The sequence below is a fragment of the Penicillium odoratum genome (genome assembly GCF_028828045.1).
Source record: "Penicillium odoratum strain IBT 22623 chromosome Unknown utg000002l_segment0_segment0, whole genome shotgun sequence".
Taxonomy (NCBI): domain Eukaryota; kingdom Fungi; phylum Ascomycota; class Eurotiomycetes; order Eurotiales; family Aspergillaceae; genus Penicillium; species Penicillium odoratum.
This window is the reverse complement of record NW_026643144.1, coordinates 3107239-3129661: the sequence shown is the minus strand read 5'-3', so window position 1 is coordinate 3129661 and position 22423 is coordinate 3107239. Positions and strand designations below refer to the sequence as shown.

At 49.5% G+C, this 22423-nt stretch overlaps 12 protein-coding genes across 12 annotated transcripts; 7 read left to right on the top strand and 5 right to left on the bottom strand.

The window, feature by feature from the left end:
• Nucleotides 1-156: 156 nt before the first annotated feature.
• Nucleotides 157-2595, bottom strand: N7520_003219 (uncharacterized protein; the record flags this gene model as incomplete). Its single annotated transcript, XM_057137154.1, has 5 exons — nt 157-1594; nt 1646-1792; nt 1847-2037; nt 2110-2340; nt 2395-2595. 5 exons carry the CDS (start codon nt 2593-2595, stop codon nt 157-159), a joined length of 2208 nt encoding a protein of 735 aa, XP_056999840.1.
• Nucleotides 2596-2799: 204 nt separating this feature from the next.
• N7520_003218 (putative ABC transporter) lies at nt 2800-5015 on the top strand (the record flags this gene model as incomplete). The annotated part of the gene is made up of 2 exons (XM_057137153.1): nt 2800-3514; nt 3568-5015. The coding sequence occupies 2 exons, from the start codon at nt 2800-2802 to the stop codon at nt 5013-5015; spliced, it is 2163 nt and encodes a 720-aa protein (XP_056999839.1).
• A 389-nt stretch (nt 5016-5404) lies between these two features.
• Nucleotides 5405-6967, top strand: N7520_003217 (uncharacterized protein; the record flags this gene model as incomplete). The annotated part of the gene is given in 2 exon segments (XM_057137152.1): nt 5405-5824; nt 5843-6967. 2 exon segments carry the CDS (start codon nt 5405-5407, stop codon nt 6965-6967), a joined length of 1545 nt encoding a protein of 514 aa, XP_056999838.1.
• A 266-nt stretch (nt 6968-7233) lies between these two features.
• N7520_003216 (uncharacterized protein) lies at nt 7234-7659 on the bottom strand (the record flags this gene model as incomplete). Its single annotated transcript, XM_057137151.1, has 3 exons — nt 7234-7403; nt 7491-7522; nt 7580-7659. 3 exons carry the CDS (start codon nt 7657-7659, stop codon nt 7234-7236), a joined length of 282 nt encoding a protein of 93 aa, XP_056999837.1.
• Nucleotides 7660-8044: 385 nt separating this feature from the next.
• Nucleotides 8045-9047, bottom strand: N7520_003215 (putative short-chain dehydrogenase/reductase family protein; the record flags this gene model as incomplete). Its single annotated transcript, XM_057137150.1, has 4 exons — nt 8045-8101; nt 8160-8343; nt 8403-8942; nt 9001-9047. The coding sequence occupies 4 exons, from the start codon at nt 9045-9047 to the stop codon at nt 8045-8047; spliced, it is 828 nt and encodes a 275-aa protein (XP_056999836.1).
• A 446-nt stretch (nt 9048-9493) lies between these two features.
• N7520_003214 (glutamine synthetase family protein) lies at nt 9494-11183 on the top strand (the record flags this gene model as incomplete). The annotated part of the gene is made up of 5 exons (XM_057137149.1): nt 9494-9920; nt 9978-10234; nt 10297-10349; nt 10402-11091; nt 11153-11183. 5 exons carry the CDS (start codon nt 9494-9496, stop codon nt 11181-11183), a joined length of 1458 nt encoding a protein of 485 aa, XP_056999835.1.
• Nucleotides 11184-11659: 476 nt separating this feature from the next.
• Nucleotides 11660-12064, bottom strand: N7520_003213 (uncharacterized protein; the record flags this gene model as incomplete). Its single annotated transcript, XM_057137148.1, has 1 exon — nt 11660-12064. One exon carries the CDS (start codon nt 12062-12064, stop codon nt 11660-11662), a length of 405 nt encoding a protein of 134 aa, XP_056999834.1.
• A 1206-nt stretch (nt 12065-13270) lies between these two features.
• On the top strand, nt 13271-13738 carry N7520_003212 (ankyrin-2; the record flags this gene model as incomplete). Its single annotated transcript, XM_057137147.1, has 2 exons — nt 13271-13447; nt 13493-13738. 2 exons carry the CDS (start codon nt 13271-13273, stop codon nt 13736-13738), a joined length of 423 nt encoding a protein of 140 aa, XP_056999833.1.
• A 1485-nt stretch (nt 13739-15223) lies between these two features.
• On the top strand, nt 15224-16846 carry N7520_003211 (malate synthase; the record flags this gene model as incomplete). Its single annotated transcript, XM_057137146.1, has 1 exon — nt 15224-16846. The coding sequence occupies one exon, from the start codon at nt 15224-15226 to the stop codon at nt 16844-16846; it is 1623 nt and encodes a 540-aa protein (XP_056999832.1).
• A 372-nt stretch (nt 16847-17218) lies between these two features.
• Nucleotides 17219-18183, top strand: N7520_003210 (class II fructose-bisphosphate aldolase; the record flags this gene model as incomplete). Its single annotated transcript, XM_057137145.1, has 3 exons — nt 17219-17301; nt 17352-17855; nt 17916-18183. The coding sequence occupies 3 exons, from the start codon at nt 17219-17221 to the stop codon at nt 18181-18183; spliced, it is 855 nt and encodes a 284-aa protein (XP_056999831.1).
• Nucleotides 18184-18644: 461 nt separating this feature from the next.
• N7520_003209 (putative aromatic-L-amino-acid decarboxylase) lies at nt 18645-20305 on the top strand (the record flags this gene model as incomplete). Its single annotated transcript, XM_057137144.1, has 3 exons — nt 18645-18693; nt 18757-19687; nt 19759-20305. 3 exons carry the CDS (start codon nt 18645-18647, stop codon nt 20303-20305), a joined length of 1527 nt encoding a protein of 508 aa, XP_056999830.1.
• Nucleotides 20306-20462: 157 nt separating this feature from the next.
• N7520_003208 (Hexokinase) lies at nt 20463-22010 on the bottom strand (the record flags this gene model as incomplete). Its single annotated transcript, XM_057137143.1, has 3 exons — nt 20463-21277; nt 21547-21787; nt 21837-22010. 3 exons carry the CDS (start codon nt 22008-22010, stop codon nt 20463-20465), a joined length of 1230 nt encoding a protein of 409 aa, XP_056999829.1.
• Nucleotides 22011-22423: the final 413 nt, after the last annotated feature.

Below are 22423 nucleotides of genomic sequence, written 5' to 3'. Positions count from 1 at the left end.
CTCACTCTATAAGCAAAGTATTAGCCCCAGCGGGATATCTACAAGTTGCGCATTATTATAACACTAACAGTTGGTAGACAGTCTATACGGCACTTTCGCCCCTATGCCTGATCAAGTTTTGTAAGTTATATCAGCCGGTTGGAGCAGCCTGGGAGATCATGACCATAGCTCACGCTCTCGTTTACTGATCTTCCTCTTAAGCGGGCCGCCTAACCATTCTGGCCAGGACGGTATTAAATCCCGGAAACTGGTATTTTTCCGCTGAAATTTGGCTAAAAAGGCATCCATAACAGAGCGTTTACCCCATGGCCAAGGGGTCGAGGGCCGAGAGAAGAGTGAATGAGCAGTGCGCCGCAGCGACGCAAATGAGAACGACGAAGGGGATGAAGACCACGGAAGAGAGCCTGGAATAAGAGATTTCCATGCACGTTTTTGTTGAGGGCTTGCGTTTTTTTTAATCGCGGTCAGGATGCGTTCGAATTGACGGTCCCGGCTTTCCTGTGCGCGATGCTGTATCTGTGAGCGCCATGAATCCTGCTCAGCGGGGTCCAAGCACCAGACCACAATGTCGCCGCGGCGTCGCCAGTCGTCGTGCCAAGCGGTGTTCCAGATACGCGAACATTCGCCATAAGAAGAGCCTCGGATAAGCTGACGCATGGTGGGCTCGAGCTGAGCGAAGAAGACGAGATAGTCGGGCCACTCATGGAGCATCGAACTTTCGAAAGGGCTGGTCATTACTCGGTGCCCAGTCACATAGCTTGGTCGGCGGGGTAGATGTCGAAGTCCCCCAGCCATATTTTGGCGTAAGAAGGCATCCGGGTCGTCGTAGAATTGGTCAGCTTCGTCGCGGTAGGTCGCCTTTTGTGTCTCATTGAGGCTGATTGGAGGCTCACAAGAGAGTGCCCAGGCGTGAATAGAGGGATATACCATGTGGGAGCGCCATGGGGTACTGTGACAAGGCATTAAAAATCCGACTGTAATCCCGATTTCAGGCGCGGGGGGCACTGAAGATGAAGGGTAGACCATATCCTGAGACAATGAATGAGTTTCATGCTGATGTCGGAGGTAATCAAGGACCTTCATGGGTCCTGAGGCATGAAATATAGATGTGTATAGCGCAATGGTTCCGTTGACCAATAATAGGAAGATGAGTATTAGCCGCTTCGGAGTATGGGTGTGGGAGCTGGAGGTCAGAGCTGGCCAGAAGAATTGCATCAAACGAGGCGCAGCCAGGATGTGTAAGGATGGTAGTAAGGGGTAGATGAAGCGGACTTCCTTGTGCGAAATAAGGGAGAGGACAAACGGCATCAAGATGCAGACCATTGCCAATTGCAATTTAATGGTAGTCTGCGCTCGGTTGGAAGCTGAAAAGTCCCGACAAGTCAAAGCGACATGTAAACCTGGAATAGCAAATGGAACCAAGGTGGTCAAGATGAGTGGATATCCCTCAGTCAGATAATAATGCCATTTGTTGCGCCCATAGAATACCGCCAGTGATTGGGCAATATTGAAGTATAGGAACCGTAGTGGAGGGAATGTCCAAACTCCGTAAAATAGACGGTCTGTCATGGCGGAAATAGTCAAGATTATCGATCTATGACACAAGTCAGCTCACGAGATACATTTTCAAAGGGCGGGGACAGACCCGCAAAGCAGAGCCTCGCGTACAAGATTCTTGCGCTGGTCCCAGGAACCTCGAAGCCAAACGACCCCGGCCAAGGCTACCCATATTATAACGTTGGTTGGACGAAGAATACAAGCAACTGCCGCCAGCGACAGACATCGGCGGAGACTGTTAGAGGCGTCAGCGGTGAATTGAGTAAAGTTTGCACTGATCTTGTCATACTTCAAAAGTAGTTGAGGGGTATTAGCTTCAGGTGCTTCCTTGCCGTTCTGAAGGATATCACTAGTGACAGAATAAGACCATTGCCATGGCCATAGGTTCAATGCAACAATGGTCAATGTTGTTTCTAGGCAATTTGAGAGGGTTCTGGTTGAGCAGAACCACTGCCAAGGACTGATAATCGTGGTAATTAACTTTCAAGCCATTAGCCAGTGTTCCCCCTCCCCCCCCTGCGGAATTTAAACGGCCTGATTTGCGACACATACCGTTGCCCATGCGCTATGAGAGCCCTCGCCGTAGATACGACTCGCAAGTCTCCAGGTATAGAAATCACCGATTGCTGATAGCACGGCCTGCGTGGTTTTCGGACTGGCGATCAAGAGCTCGGCACGGATCGTAGATGGAATACAAATAACGGACGAAAAGAAGTCAGTCATTTTGTATGTTGCCGCGAAGAGAAGAGGATGTAGTGAAGATCGAAGTTGGTGTCGCCATTCCTATCCCAGCCGTATCAGCATTCGAGTCGCGTAATTTGGCTCCCTTACACTCACCCACGTTATCCAGGCACCCTGGTCTCCTCCAAATGCAATCTGCCAAGCCGGCTCAAGGGATTGAAAGAATTCATCTGGTTGAAAAAAGGTACGAACAGTCAGCGCATTCACGAGGCGAAGGCCGATCAGGTAGATGAAGACGTTGAAAGCCTGAGTTTGAATTAAGCGATAACGCGGAGAAGATAAGCTGAAGGGAGGCATCATCAAGTCCAGATGAGCCACAAGAATCGCAATCCTTTGAATTTCTTCATCAGTCGCGAAGCTTAGATTGTCATGGATGATTCGAACCTCGGGAAAACACCGAGATGCCTGGGGCAGAAACGCGGAGTGATTATGTAATTACTTCACCGAAATCGGATTTGTTTCCATGAAGCTCCAGAGCTTCAAGCCAAACTGTGAATGATGATGCTACTTCGAACGGCGCTGAGGTCCCGGGGACCACGGCCTATCCTCTTTCGTGGAGCTCGCTCGGTATCATCTGCGCCACTCATTCAAATCCAGGATGGCACATTCTACCGGCAGTATCCGACAGAAGACAATGCCGCGACTAATCCACCTCTATTTCCAAACTTCAACTTCACCCTCGCCTCTCAAACATCACCTTTGGGGAAAAAGGACAAATCCTTGCAGCATTGGGCGGTGATTGGTACATCCGGACGGACTGATCTACTAGATGTCCTCGGGGGCAAGCATATTTGTCTTCCACCTGATGCGCGATCGTATCCCTACCTTCTCACAGACGAACTTGCCGCCAAAGATCCACAGCTACGCTATGTGAACAATGCAATTAGGTATATTGGTTTCAGCGGAGAAGGCTCGGGAACCATTGGTGGCACCCGGGGCGCATACTTGAGTGCCCGCTATGAGAGCCTTCGGGAGGAGACCGACTGGACAGTGGAGCAGTTTCTCCGTGGGCAAACGTCGCTGAATCCCATGGAAGGGGAAGAGAACGGAACGATTCACGATGAACAGCTCATTCAAGAGGTGATCAGCAATCTACATCTATCGGAGTTGCTGGACATGCCAGTTGCAAACCTTAGCAATGGTCAGACTCGACGCGCTCGCATCGCAGAAGCTCTCCTCAAAAAACCCGAGCTACTTCTTTTAGATGAGCCTTTTAGTACGTTCACAATTATTTCTCTGGTGGTTTTATGGCTGACTTGTAATCTCTAGTGGGACTGGACCCGGCTACCGTTCGAAGTATTTCCGGTCTGCTCCATCGTCTGGCTCAAAGGTCTTCTCCTCGATTGGTTTTGGCATTACGCCCCCAGGATACAGTACCGGAATGGATTACCCATGTAATTATAGTGGGAAACTCTCACCACGTTGTCCAGCAAGGCTCGCAGGCCGAGATTAGCAAAGTGCTGGAGATCTGGAAGCAACTCACGGATGGAAAAGCCTCGGTTGATTTTAAGGGCGCAAAGGGAAAAGTTATTCTGAACCAGGCTCAAAAAGATTTAAAGTCGGGTGCTCTTGATGAACAATTGGTCCGAGACCTCACTGCCACTAGAAATCAGAAGCCTGATTGGAAGGAAATTTCACCCTTACTAAAAGGAGAGCCACTAATTGAAATGGATGGAGTTCGTATCCAGTATGGCGAGAAAGTGGTTCTGGGTAATTGGACTCAAAAGGTGGAAGGAGAAACCAAAGATGGTCTGCATTGGCGTGTGCGTCGAGGCCAGCGCTGGGCAATTCTCGGTGCCAATGGGTCTGGCAAGACAACTCTACTCTCACTCATTACATCCGATCACCCGCAAGCATACGCTCAACCCCTCAAAATGTTCGGTCGGTCCCGTCTTCCCGAATCGGGCAAACCTGGTATCTCCATCTTCGAGCTCCAGTCCCGCCTCGGCCATTCATCTCCCGAGATTCACGCATTCTTCCCTCGACAATTAACCGTGCGAGAAGCTATTGAATCCGCTTTTGCGGAGACTTTCTTATCCAAACCAGTGCTCACCTATGAGCGAGACCTTGACGTGAACGCGGTCCTGCGGTTTTTCAAGGCTGAGCTGGATCCAAATGCCACGTCGGAGGAAAAGCCCCCTATTATTACAACCAACACCGATATCTTCCCTCAACTCGGTCCCAGCGGGAACAACAAGTCTTTCACCCCAGCGGACTATGATATCGAATACGCTGACAATATCACGTTCGGCCAACTTGCTACTGCACAGCAGCGTATTGTGCTTTTCATCCGAGCACTCATTCACAATCCAGACATTGTGGTTCTTGATGAACCCTTCTCGGGCTTGTCTGCTTCTCAGCGCGACAAATGTCTACACTATATTGACCACGGCGATTCTAACCTAGGCTCGGGTCGAGGTCACATGCATTATAAGGGTCTTTCGGATGAACAAGCCCTGGTGCTGATCAGCCATGTCAAGGAGGAAGTTCCTGAAAGTGTTCGTTTCTATATGCGGCTGCCGTCGGAGTCAGACGATGGTGCTGAGCCATTGGACTTCCGTTTTGGTACGCTCAATAATGGCAGTGTCCTGAGTGACCCAAAGGTATGGGATACCGCGTGGTCTCCACCTTCTCAATTTTTGAAATCCGCATATCGAACTCGCAGACGCCGCGGTGAACAATCCGACGTAAGCGTTTACGAGTGGTTTTCGATCTAGATGTGTTGCGTCGAATCAGTACATCGCAGCACGCTCCTGGTGAAACTAAAATATCAATAGAATATGTATGGGCATTGGTTCCAAGTTTCCAATATTGTCTCCACAAGTATATAGACCCCAGATACATATACAGCCTTGGCAGTCCATTCTTAATCTGAAGAACCATATAGTAGAGAATTATTCAATGTTTGAACTCGTATGGTACATGCTCGACCTGGGTATAGATGTACCTCAACGCAGCTTGATACCCCGCATTATGGGAAATTGACTCTCCGTGAACTTTAAACTACGAACTATAAATCATTCAATCGTTGAGGTTCGAACTCGCAGCTCAACGGATACAATCCATTCCATCAATTGATTCTATACTGCTTCACGCTGACTTCAAAATGTCTCTCCCTGCGAGTTGCGACATCCTAGTGATCGGTGGCGGTAATGCCGGGTTTAGCGCCGCCCTTTCAGCCGCCCAAACAAATTCCAAAGCTAATGTGATCATAATCGATAAGTGTCCCTCAATCTGGGCCGGGGGAAATTCGTTCTTCACAGCTGGAGCATTTCGTACCGCACATAATGGGCTCTCCGACCTTCTTCTGCCCATAGTCAACAACACCACTGCGGAGCAGGCGTCCCGCATCGACATGCCCATCTACTCCGAACAAGATTTCACTAATGACCTCCTTCGTATGACAGGTTGGCTCACCAATCCTGCTTTATCAAAGACCTTAGTCCAGAACTCACGCTCCGCCATCGGTTGGCTCGCCCAAAACGGGATCCGCTTTCAGCTATCGTTCAACAGACAGGCTTACGAGGTAGACGGTCGAATATAGTTCTGGGGTGGTCTTGCGTTGAAGACCCAAGACGGCGGTAAAGGTCTTGTGGAAGACCACCTCGCCGCTGCGAAGAAACATGGCATCCGTGTGTTTTTCGATACGCCGGCTACGAAGATCCTGACAGACCCTACCACAGCCGCGGTGATCGGGGTTGAAGTCAGCAGTCACTCTTCTGGATATTCTCAAAAACAAATCATCCGCGCTGCTGCCATCATCCTCGCTGCCGGTGGCTTCGAAGCTAACGCTCAACTGCGGGCCCAATACCTTGGACCCGGCTGGGATGCCGCGCGTGTCCGTGGAACACCTTATAACACAGGTGACCTCCTCCTTAGTGCACAGCGTGATGTCTCTGCCAAGGCCGTGGGTAACTGGTCCGGCTGTCACAGCGTCGCATGGGATGCCGATTACCCCGCGCATTCAGGAGACCGAGAAGTCTCCAATGATTTCACAAAGTCAGGGTACCCACTAGGTATCATGATAAACCGAGACGGAGAGCGGTTCGTGGACGAAGGATCCGACATGCGGAATTACACCTACGCAATGATTGGACGGCGGATTCTAGCGCAACCGGGACAAATCGCATTTCAGATCTGGGATGCACGAACGACGACTTGGCTACGAGCTGAGGAGTATCGTCCAGAAGTTACGAAACATCTAACTGGATCTACGGTGGAAGAGCTGGCGGATGCATGTGTGAAGGCTGGATTGGTGAATCGGCAGCGGTTCATAGATACCCTGGTCGAGTATAATGCCTCTACTCGAGAAGGAAGTCAAAAGTGGGATCCTTCTGTGAAAGATGGGTTGAGGACTGTTGGTTTGGGGATTCCGAAGTCGAACCGGGCGTTGCCGATTGACATGGCGCCTTTTTTAGCTGTGCGAGTGACTTCTGGAATTACATTTACATTTGGGGGGCTCGCAGTCACTCCAGAGACAGCGGCTGTAATTTCGGAGACCACAGGCAAGGAAATTCCGGGCTTGTATGCTGTTGGAGAGATGCTGGGTGGGATTTTCTATGACAATTATCCCGGTGGAAGTGGGTTGACATCTGGTACTGTCTTTGGACGACGAGCCGGGAGGGCCGCAGCTGAGCTCATTGCTGGAGTAAGAGGATCGAGACTATAATGAGGAGAATTCTTGAAGGTTTAAATATGTTAGAATGGAAAAAAGAGGTATATCGATTTAGAATATCAACGACTGTGGTTATTAAACGCCCTGCCCAATGCCAAAGTGTTCCCAAGAATCCATCTGAAAGTCCATGCAGTTGTCATGTCCCATATAAGAGAAACAGAGCCTCAAACGCCTGAATAATATATCAACAGGTCCTATTCGCCATGACCAGCATCACGACCAGACCGAAACGAATCCCGATGTTCCCCTATATCGGATCCTCATGCTCGCTGGTGATACGCATCCAAAGCCTGTTGCATATCTTCCAGGCTCTCTTTGCTTCCATAGGCATCCATGAGCTGTTGGTTCATCGCAAGGCGTTTCTCTTCTTCGCGCATCATCTGCTCGCGCCGTACTTGGACTCCTTTATAGTAGTTGTATCCGGCGAATCCTAGACAGGGGTCAAGTCAGTATTGGCCAAGTTGTATCCAAAGCACGGAAGAACAAAGGCTCGAGCAGAGCATTGGACACCACATACCGAGACCGATCACCGCGACCAGAGGAAGATACCTATATGCCCCTGATTAGCAATTAATCCCGACCGCAAACCAACGGGCTTCCACGTACCGGCCATACCTCGGCTTAAAGCTTGGTCCGCTCGGAGGACTTCTGTACGTCTTGGGGCCTGAGAAAGCGTACTGAGACATCTCGATTGTATTGATATTGAGCCCGGGTTATATTATGAAAGTGGGTGATTAAAGGGGTTTAAGGGGTGTAGAGGGGCTTCGGCAAATAGGTCTGAGGTTGGATAAGCGGGAATTTAAAGATCGGCTACGAAATGCGGGAAAGATAAATGCGGGGATTGCATGACGTAGCGAAACATACGTTACATGTAACATGATTGAGGAAGTCGACCGTGGAACCGATCATACTACTCGATTCTATTGCATGATCTTTTGACTTATTCACGAAGTGGCAATGTCTAAGGTCCAAGGTCCAATAGCTGTGACTTGTGACAATTTGTTCATAAAAAAACATATAACATTAAACGTCCATATAATCATGTGAAGATATCCAATTCCGGGTCAATTCCTACTGGCTGAAATTCTTGGGTGCAGCGGCCGCAGGGCCCTCCGGGGTCACGTACGCCTAGGGGTTAGTGTCAGCATTGCAATCTCACTCTCACTCTCCCACCTCAATCACATACCTTGCTAAGTCCACCATCAACAACAAAGTCGGTTCCATTCACGAAGCTGCTCTCGTCGCTAGCCAGGAAGAGGACAGCCTGGGCCTGCTCAACGGGCTCACCAAAGCGGCCACTGGGAAAGTGCACCTCGCGACGGAATCGCTTTGCCTGATCATCACCCAACCAGTCCTGGAGGAGAGGAGTGCTATTGAAAAAAGTCAGTCACCGCAAAATGAAAAGCTATGATACATCTATATATCTTACTTGAGAGGACCGGGGCAGAGGGCATTGAAGCGGAACCCCTCGCGGGCATGCACAACAGCCAATTCTCTTGTCATGGCAAGTACAGCTCCCTTGGAGGCAGTGTAAGCCAATTGAGGTGTAGCGGCACCCATCAGTGCAACAAAGCTGGCAGTATTGATCACAGATCCACGGGTCTTCTTGTTGCGGCGCAAGCTCAACACAGCATGCTTGCAACCAAACCACACACCCTTCACGTTGATGCTCTGTGTCAGATCCCAGATCTTCTCATTGGTATCAACAGCGTCCGCGTCGTCGGCATGCATGATGCCCGCGTTGTTGAACATCACATCCACACCGCCCCAGCTATCCTGTGACTCGACCATGGCCTGCACGTCGGCCTCCTTGGATACATCGCATCGAATGGTTTCCAGGCGGGGAGCATTTGGAACAACCTCCTTGACCTTGGCAATAGCTTTGGCCAGGGCGGGCTCGGAAATGTCAGCCATCAGGACGCTGGCGCCCTCGCGAGCGAAGAGGATGGTGGTTTCGAGGCCGATGCCACTGAGACGACCGTATTAGTGGCTTGCTATGACTATCTTTTAAGATGAGGTTAACATACCCTGCAGCACCGGTGATGATAGCATTCTTTCCTTCGAGACGGCCCATTGTGAATGTTAAAAAAAAAGTTTGATAGGAGCTGTGTAGTGCGTAGCGGATATGTTAGCGGGAATAGTCGAGCACGGGCTTGATAAGTTTAAATAGAAGATTGAAGATTCAAGACTGAAATTTGGCGGTCCTTTTCACTCTTCTTATTGTTGCAGAAACCCAGACTCACCAGATAAAATAGTTGACAACAACACTTAAGAGTCAAGACTCAAGGGAGCTTGTATACGCGGGGCATATAGTGGATAGGCGGTGACGGCGGTCCGGGACCGCGCTGCTCTTATCTCTTATCTTAGAGCGCCGTGATCAGCTTCCTTGATTAGAGACGGTCATCACTCAGTCGTATCAGTAATCCTAAGCTGAATTGTCTTCCCTTGATTTATCAGGTCTACATTTGTATCTGCGTTTCCCCCCTATACCCTTTTGTTTTACTATCATAATTCTTCATCATGTCAGACCTAGACGAGGTCACCGTTGATAACATTGCTAAGGTGCTCCACAATGACCGCATGGTCAAGGTAGCTGGCATTGATGTGGACGGAGTGCTCCGTGGCAAGCTAATGCAGAAATCCAAGTTCTTGTCTATTGTCTCTGATGGCTTTGGCTTTTGCTCGGTCGTCTTTGGCTGGGACCAACATGATCAAACCTATTACAAGGAGCTCTCTATCAGTAACAAAGAGAACGGGTACCGCGACCTGGTGGCTGTGCCAGACCTGCGAAGCTTTCGTCGCATTCCCTGGGAGAATAATATCCCTTTCTTCCTGATCAGCTTTCTTGATCCAGACACTCGTGAACCGGTCTGCGCGTGTCCACGGGGTTTGTTGAAGACCGCCGCTGCCAAGGCAGAGGCCGCAGGATACCGCGCCATGGCAGGAGGTAAGCCGCCTATATATGTCTTGGAAACATCTGAACTCCTACTGACCAATTTTCTAGCGGAGTATGAGTTCTACCAATTCCGTGCCCCAGGGGACCACCTCACGCCCGAGCGGACCGCCTCCCACACCGCAGCGTTCCTGCAAACAAATAAAGCAGATAGCCTTCCTCCTATCACAGAAGGCATGTTTGGATACTCGATTACTCGTCCCCTTCACAACCAAGATTACTACTATGGCATCTTCGACGCCTGTGAGCAGTTCCGCTGCGATATCGAGGGATGGCATACCGAGAGTGGACCGGGTGTTTATGAAGCTGTGAGTTTCTGTGCTAGGTGGAGAAAAGGTGGTTTCATCCAAGCTGACATCTGTTCTTATAGGCTTTACAATTTGGTGAAGCTAAGGACATGGCCGACAAGGCCGGCTTATTCAAGTATGAGACCTCCCCTCGGTGGAAATTGGAATCAGAACTAATGTACTTGCAGGTATGTCGTCAAAGCCTTTGGCATTAAGCACGGTATCACACCTTGCTTCATGGCCAAGCCACGACAAGGACTTCCTGGCAACAGTGGTCACATGCACATCTCGCTCGTGAATGCCAATGGTAAGAATGCCTTTATCCGTGATTCTCCCGACTCCTCCCCACCATACCCGGATGTTGCACACCTGTCCGACCTAGGCCGGCATTTCCTGGCGGGTCTGCTGGTCGGACTACCGGATATCATGCCCCTCTTCGCACCGACTATCAACTCCTACAAACGTCTTGTTGAGAACTTCTGGGCCCCGGTCACTGTCTCTTGGGGATTGGAGCATCGGGCCGCTTCCATTCGCTTGATTACTCCGCCAACAGCCAGTGCTAAGGCGACTCGCTTTGAGGTTCGCGTGCCTGGCGCCGACGCGAACCCACACTTTGTACTTGCGGCTATCCTGGCACTGGGATGGCGCGGTGTCGAGAAGAAGCTCGAGATCCCTGTACCCCCGCTTTCTAAGGGTGAGGATATGGGTGGGGCTAGTGATCAAGGAGTGCGGTTAGCCAAGACACTCAAGGAGGCGATTGCTACATTTACGCGACCCGACAGTATGGCACGTGAGGTCTTTGGGGATGCCTTTGTGGATCACTTTGGCGGAACACGAGAGCATGAAGTGCGCCTGTGGGAGGAGGCTGTCACGGACTGGTGAGTTTCACTTGTCTCCCTTTATTTTTGCGGTTGAGTCCTTTTACTGATGTTCTTACAGGGAAGTGAAACGGTATATTGAAACCGTATAGAAGCTATTTTGATATCGCGCAGTACGACTGTTTACCAACGATGGATTTTTTTTGTATATATGATGCCGGCGTCAACAGTTGAAATCCATCTATTTTTTCCATATCCATTTCACCTGCTCTCTTATTTCTCTAGGATTTACCAATATGATTATTACGACTACCCTTTCGAAGAAATCGGCGATATATATGGAAACCTTGGAAATCACTCCATCGGCTGTATTAGAATCATGAAGACGACCGACAATTGGTGGAAGTTCATCCAAAGTAAGCACAGACATAAGAGTTGACGCTAATTGGGTGCCTGCATGTTTTGGGCATCAACATCTAGGCACTCGAGCATTGGGATATTATTTTCAGACACATCACATCCATGGATGCTGGCGTTCAGAAGACCAAGCTCTCTGGTCGCATCGACTAACGTGTACAATCCCTTTCGCCCCGCGTTTCTCTATCAGGCTCTACCCGGCTTTCGGTATCTATGTGTAACGCAAGCCTAGCCTCAGCAACTGCCGAATACGAGCCAAGGAACAGGTTGCAATTGTGTCTTGACGTTGCTTTTGGAAATCAGCGCTCAAGACATGTTTCGTATAAATGCTCTCCAGCATGCCGCAAGAAAGGGTGATACAGAAACAGTGCGACTGCTTCTCCAAAATGGCGCAGACGTCAATGCTAAAATCAAGAATTATGGAACTGCTCTCCAGGTTGCAGCAGAAAGCGACACTATAGAGACGATACAACTGCTTCTTGAGAATGGCGCAGACGATAACGCTGGAAGCGGCCAAGATGGAACTGCTCTCTAGGCTGCAGCAGTAAACGGTAGCATAGAGACGATACGACTGCTTCTTGAAAACCGCGCAGACGTCAACGCCGAAGGCGGCCATCATGGAACTGCTCTTCAGGCTGCTGCAAGATGCGGTGCTGTAGGAGCAGTGCGGTTGCTTCTTGATAGTGGCGCCAACATTAACATTTATGGTGGTCACTATTGGAGTCCTCTTCACGATGCTGTAACATTAAATAGGACAGAGACCGTGCGGCTGCTTCTTGATAATGGTGCAGATGTCAATGTAGAAGGAGGCGCAGATGGAACTCCTCTCCAGGTCGCCGCATTGGGCGGCAACATAGACATCGTGGTGCTCCTCCTCTAGAAAAGCGCAACGTCAACGCTCAAGCAGGCTTGCATAGAACTGCTCTGCACGTCGCCGCTTCTAAGGGACACATGGAGGTGATGCGACGACTGCTTGATAAAGGGGCCGACTTCAACGCTCAATAAGGCAGCTACGGCCGAACACCACTTCATCTCGCGGTAGAGGCGAAGTCTTTCCCTGCCGTGGCTGAGCTTATTCAACGAAATGCTCTTACGGATCGACAAGATTTCACCGACGCACCCGGATCCAACTTGCAGCTCAACAGCGAAACCAGCAGATTGCAGTACTACTTTTTCCAAAAAGCACTGGTAGTCTCCGCTTCCTGCAGGCTTCCACGTGGAGTTCCCTTTTTCCGAGTTCTCATTTGCGTTTGGTAATGACCAGCGGCATTTCAGCGACTGTTCAGACCAAACTGGAAATTGAGATCAGAAAACAAGGCTATCCACTTTCTCGGACGATTACAGAGTTGGATTTCAACGGGGACCATTTCATGGAAACCGATGTTAGCGCGAAACGTATTATGTAGGTATATGCACTCTTAATTTCTGCTTCTGCCTGCTCACTCAATACAAATAGTCTTCTTGCTAATCGGAATTTACTCTCATCCTTCTCGACTGGTCTCCGTCGTCGTTGGTGGTGTAAGGTGGAGAGGCTACCTGAAGTGGTGTGGTACGGAAAGCAGATAGAGCAAGTATGGAGTGTCCAGCCCAACACAGTGCCCAGTCGAGTGGCCCTGGCTCAGGTTTCAAACGACAGTTATAAGTCCCCTCAATCCAATTTGTCTATATCAACTTCTGAATGATCACAGATTTCATTGAATGCAGCTTCACTACTCGCGCAATAACGCTACCAAGTCCTGAACACTCTGAGTGGCCTGCCTTATCTGTCACCTCCAAGTTGAATATAGGGGACTTGGAGAAGACCCATGGAATTCTGTGGATCATGACGAAGAGCCAGGGTCTGGGCGGGGACAGTTTAGAGTCAAGGGAATTTTTTAGCACATCTGAATACGCGCGAGTGCCACCTAATGCCACGCATCTTTTTATTCAATTGGTGCAGAGACTCTTGCAATATTGGGAGTGTCCCTTTCGCGCTGCTGAAACCCGTCTGGCAATGAAGGTGAGGAATGTGAATTGCGTCGAGGCCTGAGCTAACAGACTATAGCGAACTGAGTTGCTGAGGGCGAATGGAGGAAGCCCGGACCTGATTCGTGACTTGCTAGGTGATGCCCAATTATGGGATCTGATAAGACGGAGCTATAACAAACAGTTTGTCGAGCTAAAGGCATTTTTGAACTGCTATGTGAGTCGATCATGGTCTGTGCTTCGTGAGAACAAGACTGTCGGACGTCGTTATATCTATGAAGGTGAGGAGGAGTTTTTTGAGGAGATCAACAAAGGGCATTTTTGAACGGACTGAAGTCATTAACAGAAACTTCCCACGATCTTATTCAACTGGTATGGCTGAGTCCTTCATTCCCTTACGTGCTGACGAATTCATCAGGAATTCAATTTGACATCTATCTCGGAAGCACAAAAATCGGCATCAACAAACGTCTTAGCTGGATTACGGTAGGTCCCTGATCTATATGCATTTGCCGATTGCTCTCCAGTCGCAGTTTGTTTTTCTCCCATTGATGTTTATCGCGGTACGATTTTCGAGTGTAATTTGTGCTTGCCAGTTGCTGATGCTTATGCAGAGTCTCTAAGGGATGAACATAGACATATTGGCATCCAATCCACCTTGCTGACTTTAAATCCTGTTTGCCATCCTCACCACTTTATAGACGCTGCTGTGTGGTGAACTTAGCGATGATGTAAGTCCATCTTTATCTTCCGGGTGGGGCGATGCTGATAAGTCGTAGCTGGGGAACAGTATAGAGCGTGGAATCAACCGTTTGACAAGACGCCAGCCACAAGACCCTGAGAAGGGTAAATGAAGCAATCTGCTTCGGGAACGAAGATCGAAGTTTTTTGCTTCTGGAAAAAAACGGAGTTGATATGGGAATCTTGGTCAAATACTAGGAGTGACGTTGTTCCAAGCGCACCCCGCACGTGACGTTCCCGGGACTATATCACTTACAGCTCTCATATTGGCTAGACTTTACATGTACAGATGTACAGAATGTTATATCAAGCTTCATCCATTTAAGATATTCACATGTCGTCACATGTCGATCCTCCACAAGTCGGAAAAATTCGGTCAAATCTAAATTGACATTTGGATTACCGAAAACCGATTCCAATCAGGTTGAACCGCGGCTTGAAATCGGAGGAGAGCAGGGATAAGCTGCAGACCTCGGGTGGGTTAGGGGAGGCGAAAGCGAAACATTCTGACTTTCGAACTTTGTTCCGATCATTTTAAACATTTGTTCAAAACCATTAAATTCACGACAAATTCCACCTCAAAAATTTATATAATTTCAATCGACCGAGAAGAATTGCACATCCGATCTCGCGATAAGAGCACGGCGGACGGCGCGCGCCGACTTTAAGTAGGGGCGATTGCCGATTAACTTATGGACGACCACTTTTCTATGTGGGGAAAATGGGGTTTTGGAGTGAGTTTTCCGATAATTAACTAGTCGGCCGAGTGGATAGTGGACTTTCCCGTCGGACAAGAAAGAAATCTAATTGGTGAATTTCATGGGAAAGAAAACAACCGCGGTAACTAATCTTCTGACGTATTCTATTCTCTATCTCCGCCTTCGGTCGGATGGCGATGCTTAGGTACCTAGTATATATAACAGTTATAGATCCACGGGTGGAAGGAAGTTTTCCTTCTTCTCTTTTATCAAACTTTGAAACAGCTTTCACTGTGAATCCTGGAAATTGAACTGCATGGACAATAATCATATCTAATCCTTCTATACCTATACCTTCCAATACCTACACAATGACCTCCCAGATCGAAACTCAACTGAAGGATGTTGCCATCCTCGCTAATATCCCCAATGACGCTCGCAAGATCCTGACTAAGGAGGCCTGTGCCTTCCTCGCCATCCTGCACCGCACCTTCAACCCCACCCGCAAGGCCCTCCTCCAGCGCCGTATCGACCGCCAGGCTGAGATTGATAAGGGTAACCTCCTCGACTTCCTTCCCGAGACCAAGCACATCCGCGAAAACGATGCATGGAAGGGTGCTCCTCCCGCCCCCGGTCTCGTCGATCGCCGCGTCGAGATTACTGGTCCCACCGACCGCAAGATGGTTATTAACGCCTTGAACTCCGATGTCTGGACATACATGGCCGATTTTGAAGACTCCTCTGCCCCAACCTGGGAAAACATGATCAACGGTCAGGTCAACTTGTACGACGCTATTCGTCGCCAGGTTGACTTCAACCAGGGTGGCAAGGAATATAAGCTTCGCACCGATCGCACCCTGCCCACCCTCATCGCTCGTGCCCGTGGCTGGCACCTGGATGAGAAGCACTTCACCATCAACGGCGAGCCCATCTCCGGTGGTCTGTTTGACTTTGGTCTGTACTTCTTCCACAACGCCAAGGAGCTCGTCGCCCGCGGCGCCGGTCCTTACTTCTACCTCCCCAAGATGGAGTCTCACCTCGAGGCCCGTCTCTGGAACGACGTTTTCAACCTGTCCCAGGACTACATTGGCATGCCCCGTGGTACCATCCGTGGTACCGTTCTCATTGAGACCATCACCGCCGCCTTCGAGATGGAGGAGATTATCTACGAGCTGCGCGACCACAGCTCTGGCCTGAACTGTGGCCGCTGGGATTACATCTTCTCCTTCATCAAGAAGTTCCGCCAAAACCCCAACTTCGTCCTCCCCGACCGTTCCGATGTCACCATGACTGTGCCCTTCATGGAATCCTACGTCAAGCTGCTCATCAAGACATGTCACAAGCGCGGTGTCCACGCCATGGGTGGTATGGCCGCTCAGATTCCCGTGAAAAACGACCCCGTCGCCAACGAGAAGGCCATGGAGAGCGTGCGCGCCGATAAGCTCCGTGAGGTCCGTGCCGGTCACGACGGTACCTGGGTTGCCCACCCCGCTCTCGCCGCCATTGCCTCGGATGTCTTCAACAAGTACATGCCCACACCTAACCAGCTCTTCGTTCGTCGCGAGGAAGTCAACATCACCGCTAACGACCTCCTTAACACCAACGTGCCCGGCAAGATCACCGAGGAGGGTATCCGCAAAAACTTGAACATCGGTCTTAGCTACATGGAAGGCTGGCTGCGCGGAGTCGGCTGTGTCCCCATCAACTTCTTGATGGAGGATGCCGCCACCGCCGAGGTCTCGCGTTCGCAACTGTGGCAGTGGGTGAAGCACAACGTCTCCACTGCCGAGGGCAAGCGTGTTGACAAGGCATATGCTCTTCGTTTGTTGCAGGAGCAGGCTGACAGCCTTGCGTCCCAGGGTGCCAAGGGCAACAAGTACCAGCTTGCTGCACGGTACTTTGCCAGTCAGGTTACCGGTGAGGATTACGCCGATTTCTTGACCAGCTTGCTGTACAACGAGATCTCCTCGGCTGGCTCGGCTGCTAAGCTGTGATGATATGGATTTGATGATTATGAATACCCTTTTTCCTTTTTTTTATATTTGGCATCGTTTTGGTGAATTTGTTTCTTTCATAGTGGATTAGCACAGTTGTACAAAAATCCCAATATTTATTTCCACACTCAACTTTCCCTTAATATATCGATAGATTGTTAACAACATTCGATTTAATGACGTAGAGACCGAAACGCAATGAGCAATGATCGTGTCGAGGTTGATATGTGGGGAAGACTCGATCGAGTGGCCCACATCGAGTGCCTCGAGACGAGGAGCGGGGAATCTTGACTAGTATATAATGTTATAAGCCAACCTTGGACGTTCTTTCACAAATCATCTCATCTTCTTATCTTGGAATCATCCTTCATCATGAATTGGCGCGACAATAACAAGACATGTCAGATCTTGGCATTGGCCGAAAAGGGCGGATATGGTGTTCTGGCTGCCATCGTGTAAGTGACATGCAAGTCTTCCAATGTGCATCACAAACTCACAATAGCAGATACAATGTGGAACATATCACTGCAATGGTCCAAGCCGCTGAACAACGTCGCTCACCATTAATCATTCAACTGTTCCCTTCATCCCTCAAGCAGACTCCGTCTCTGGTATTCGCAGCTTCAGCCGCCGCGAAAAGTGCCAGCGTACCCATTTCAGTACACCTGGACCATGCCCAGGACTATGAACAAATCAAGCACGTGGCAAACAATCTACCATTTGACTCTATCATGGTAGATATGAGTCACTGTGAGAAGGAGGAGAATTTGGCGAAAACAAAGACCCTATGCGAATATTGTCACGCCCGCGGGATTTCAGTCGAAGCGGAAACCGGCCGGATTGAAGGTGGAGAGGATGGAATTATGGACACTGGGGATCTCGCTGGTATCTTAACGAATCCCGAGGATGTGGAAGAGTTCATCTCATCAGGAGTGGACTTCCTAGCTCCGAGTGTTGGGAATGTCCATGGTGATTATGGACCTCAAGGGCCTGAGTTGGATATGGAACGGCGAGTATAGAATTCTAATGGGGCACAGAACTCGACTGACAATACTTCTTTAAAATATAGACTCCGTGACATTTTCAAATCTATGAATGGCCGCGTTCGTCTAGTACTACATGGTACAAACGACTTTCCACCCAAATTGACCCAGGAATGCATCAAGGCCGGAGTGACAAAAGTTAACGTGAATAAGCTCGTATTGGATCCCTGGCATGACAATCTACGAGCCAATGTGACTCGGCCTCTGACTGACTTGATGGACACGGGAATTCAAGCCTTGAGGACTGAGATGGAACGGTGGATGGATATTATCGGTAGCAGTGGAAGGGCCTGAAATGATTACTCTTTTATTGCAATATACATGTATTTGGTAATGCATATCTTCAGTAAAAGGTGCCCAGTAGAAATACAACATAAATGCTACTAAGACCCTAAATGGGTACCTCGGTACCTGGCATACACACTCGGTGCTTGGTATATACATTAAACTGGACGTACTTGAGAGACGTTGTAAAACAGAAACTCAATAAATGGCTTGACGTGAAACTATTCAAATGTTTATAGCTTGAGTTAGTACATTGACCAGTTGCTTCTACAAGCGGGACAAAAGTTAACCTTCGGAACACCGGAAACATTCCGCGTGCTACGCCCTGTGGTTGACACAAATCCTTTAAATCTCTCTCTAAGTCGCCTCGCTCGGTTATAATTGTGCCTATTTTCGCTCCATCAACCTCTGTGAAGCCTCAGCTCCCCACCCACTCGGTAGACGACCCACATTCCACGCAAAAAAGAAGAATGGACCGTGCAGAGTTCAAGGCAGCGGCTCATTCTGCCATCGATGATAGTAAGCCCCGCCAATTGGCCCAATTGATCCAACGAAGCTGCCACTAACGAACCACTACTCCAGTCCTCGGCTATTTCGATAGCGTCCCCGACCGAAGAGTCCTCCCGGCTGTCGACCCCGGATACCTACGCCCTCTGATCCCCGCCAATCCCCCGACTGAGGCGGAAACATGGGACCAGATCCAGCAGGATGTGGACACGAAGATCAAGCCGGGGTTGACCCATTGGCAGTCGCCGAACTTCATGGCCTACTACCCGGCCAGTGTGACTTACCCTAGTATTCTGGGAGAGATGTATTCTGCGGCCTTCACCGCGCCCGCATTCAACTGGCTCTGCTCGCCGGCATGCACGGAACTGGAGACAATCGTGATGGACTGGGTGGCAAAGGCATTGGGCTTGCCCGAGTGCTTTTTGAGCACATCGAAGAACCTTGGTGGTGGAGTTATCCAGAATAGTGCCAGTGACGCGATTGCGACTATCATGGTCGCAGCACGAGAGCGACGGGTGCGCGAGATGGTACTGGCCGAGGGTCTCGAGGAAGGAACCAACGAGTACGACGAACGGAAGATGGATCTCCAGCCGCGGTTGGTGGCTATCGCCAGTGATCAGACACACAGTAGTGCGGCCAAGGGAGCTTTGATTGCGGGAACCCGTTTCCGCAGTGTGTCGACTAAGTTGGAGGAGAACATGGAGATGACAGCTACGCGGCTGCGAGAGGTGTTGGAGAAGTGCGACCAGGATGGATTGACACCGTATCATCTGACCATGACCTTTGGTACTACCAATACCTGCAGTGTTGATCGCTTTGCCGAGATCAAGGCCGTGCTGCAGGAGAAGCCTGCATGGCAACGCATCTGGGTGCATGTGGATGCGGCATATGCAGGTGCCTCTTTGGTCGCCGATGAGTGGCAGTACATTACCAAGGACTTTTCCGAGGGTGTAGACAGTTTCAACATGAATATGCACAAATGGTTGCTGGTCAACTTTGATGCAAGGCAAGTGCTCCACTTGAGCCCCTCCCTACATTGACAGCCAAGTAGTAACGGAGAAGACTAACATTATGCAGTGTCCTGTTCATCCGGAATCGCCTCGATCTAACAAATGCCCTCGACATTACCCCAACCTACCTCCGCAACCCTTATTCCGATATGGGCACCGTGATTGACTACCGTAACTGGTCCATCTCTCTTGGCCGCCGTTTCCGAGCTCTGAAAATCTGGTTCGTGATGCGCAGCTATGGCTTGAATGGCATGAAAGCGCACATCCGCAAGACGATCGGCCTTGGTAATATCTTCGCCGATTTAATCCGTGGTCGTGCCGATCTGTTCGACATCGTCACCAAACCAGGTTTCGCTTTGACTGTTTTCCGCATCAAGAGCCCGGGCTCGAAGACCGATGGCAAAGTCGTCAAAGATGAGGTGGCTGATGGTATCACTAAAAAGGTTTATGAATTGATTAACTCGCGGGGCGAGATCTTTATCACCTCCACTGTGGTTGATGGCGTGTATGTGATCCGTGTGGTCAGCGCCAACCCGATGGCGGAGGAAAAGTATGTCCGCAACGCGTTTGATATCATCGTTCGCACAACCGAGGAGGTTTTGCAACAAGAATAGAAACAAAAGGTGATCGGGTATTTCGTGAATTATGCAATCTATATGCCAATCCTAGAGAAGAATAGAAACTTCAATGTTTTCTTTATTTGCTCACTCATGCAAAGTATATTAGCAGATATAAGTCTATTACTTCGATCTTTCCTCGGTCTCCTATCAGTTACAACAGTTTAGCCTTTTGCTCGCCTTCAAGAATCAGTGCCGCTGCCAGTGCTGCTCCAACTCCAGAGGCATCCTCAGACGCATTGAGTGCAATCAATTCTAGCTCGGTAGGCGGCCAGTCAAAGATATTGCGAAGTCCCTGTGCTGCTCGTCCCTTGAACCCACTATACTTGTTGAACACAGAACCATCCACACCAACATGACACTTTTTTATATTCTTCTTCTTGCAGATAGCAGCTATATCACACGCGTATAGACGCGCCGCCCGCGTAGCAACGAGACCGATCAGATACCGACATACCTTGAGATTATCGAGCTCGGGCGACAGGCTCAGACTCTCCTCAAATTCTTCTCGTATGTCATCCAAGTTCTCTGAAAGGTCCAACTCGGTAACGGACAGAAAGGACGTCTCGATAGAATTCTCATGTCGAAGTCGTGTGGCATCCAGGCCCTTGAAGAGCCTGCCCTGCTCGTGCAAATTGATGAGAATCAGACGAAGCATCTCTCCCATATACTGCCCCGAGACCATCTTCTCATAGATCTGAGTCCCCGGTCGTGCCGATTCCCTGTCGATCTGCTGATCGAACGAGGTCAAGGGTAGGACTTCCCGATCATTATCGAAGGAACCGTATTCGGCGTTGATGATGACCTTGGAATTCGCTGGTAGTTTATCGCCTGCGATCTTCGGGATGAACTTGCATTCCTCCATATAGGCGGCATTGACGCCAGTACTGATGATACTCCCAACTTTGACTTGAGGATCCCGGTAGTGGGATGCGATCAGGGTCCCCGTGGTATCGTTGATCAGCGCTACTATCCTTACTGGAAGTTTCTAGAAGCAATACCAGCGGAGGTGCCACCACAAGGTTGCCGAGAGCATCGCAATATAGCGATGATCCTGACTACACTGACCTTTCTTTGAAAAGCGGCTTCAAGCTGCGGAACCACATCATGTCCCTCCACCCCAGAGACATTGAAGTTCTTTGTCCAGCGTTGCAGAATTCCACTTCGTATGGATATCTGCTCGATCGGAAAGGAAAAGGTAAAAGACAGGGGTCAGATGCAGTCTATTTTAGACACACTATTATATTCCGCTAGGAATAGCTCCAGACATCCAGCTATGAAATCCCACAACTGCTCTCCCGTGCCTGTCTTGACTTCATCTGGGAATTTTAATCCCCGCTGGATCTGTTCAAATTCTCTCTTGCGGTTTGACAAGCAGACCTGGCATACACGCAAGTTGGTTCCGCCCATATCGATCGTCAAAACGTCTCCTGTTTCATGGCCGGAGGGGTAACCCATCACCCAGGTGACGTCCATGGGCTATATGGTCAGAATCTTGATTCTTTGGAGTCTACTGGAGACCACTAACGATATTACCCCCCTCCTTTGTGAGTCCCTTTTCCAATTCCGTTACAAAATGTTCTGTGATCCGCTTCAGGCCTTCCGGCTCGATGATGAACCAGTCTTCGTATTGTTTTAGATACTCTATCTGGTGGGCTGGTATCCCCTCTAGAATCTCTGGGTGATAGCGAAACCCCGACATGCTTTTAATCTTCGCAACCGAAAGACCGTGCAAACGAGTTCAATCATTTCACGAAAGAGATGGCCATGTCTGGGGTGAATTTGCCGTACACGCCATGGTGATGGCATTATGACTGTTGACGGAGAATGACTGCGAGAATTCCATTCCGATACCTAGTATGTATTGGCTTTTGATTACTATTGGTTTAAAGATCAACTAATACTTCCCCTTGAGGCCTTGGGATAACGAATGCTACAGTGTGCCCCATGGCTACCATCTATACAGCACGTTGCCTATTGATTAGTCTTTTGTCCTATGCAAATCTCAAACAAATTCTGATCCAATCATAGAATTTTATCTAAATTGAATCAATTCCTGTCTACTCAACGCTCTCTTCCCGCACAGACATTTTTCTCTAATTTTACTCCACAAAA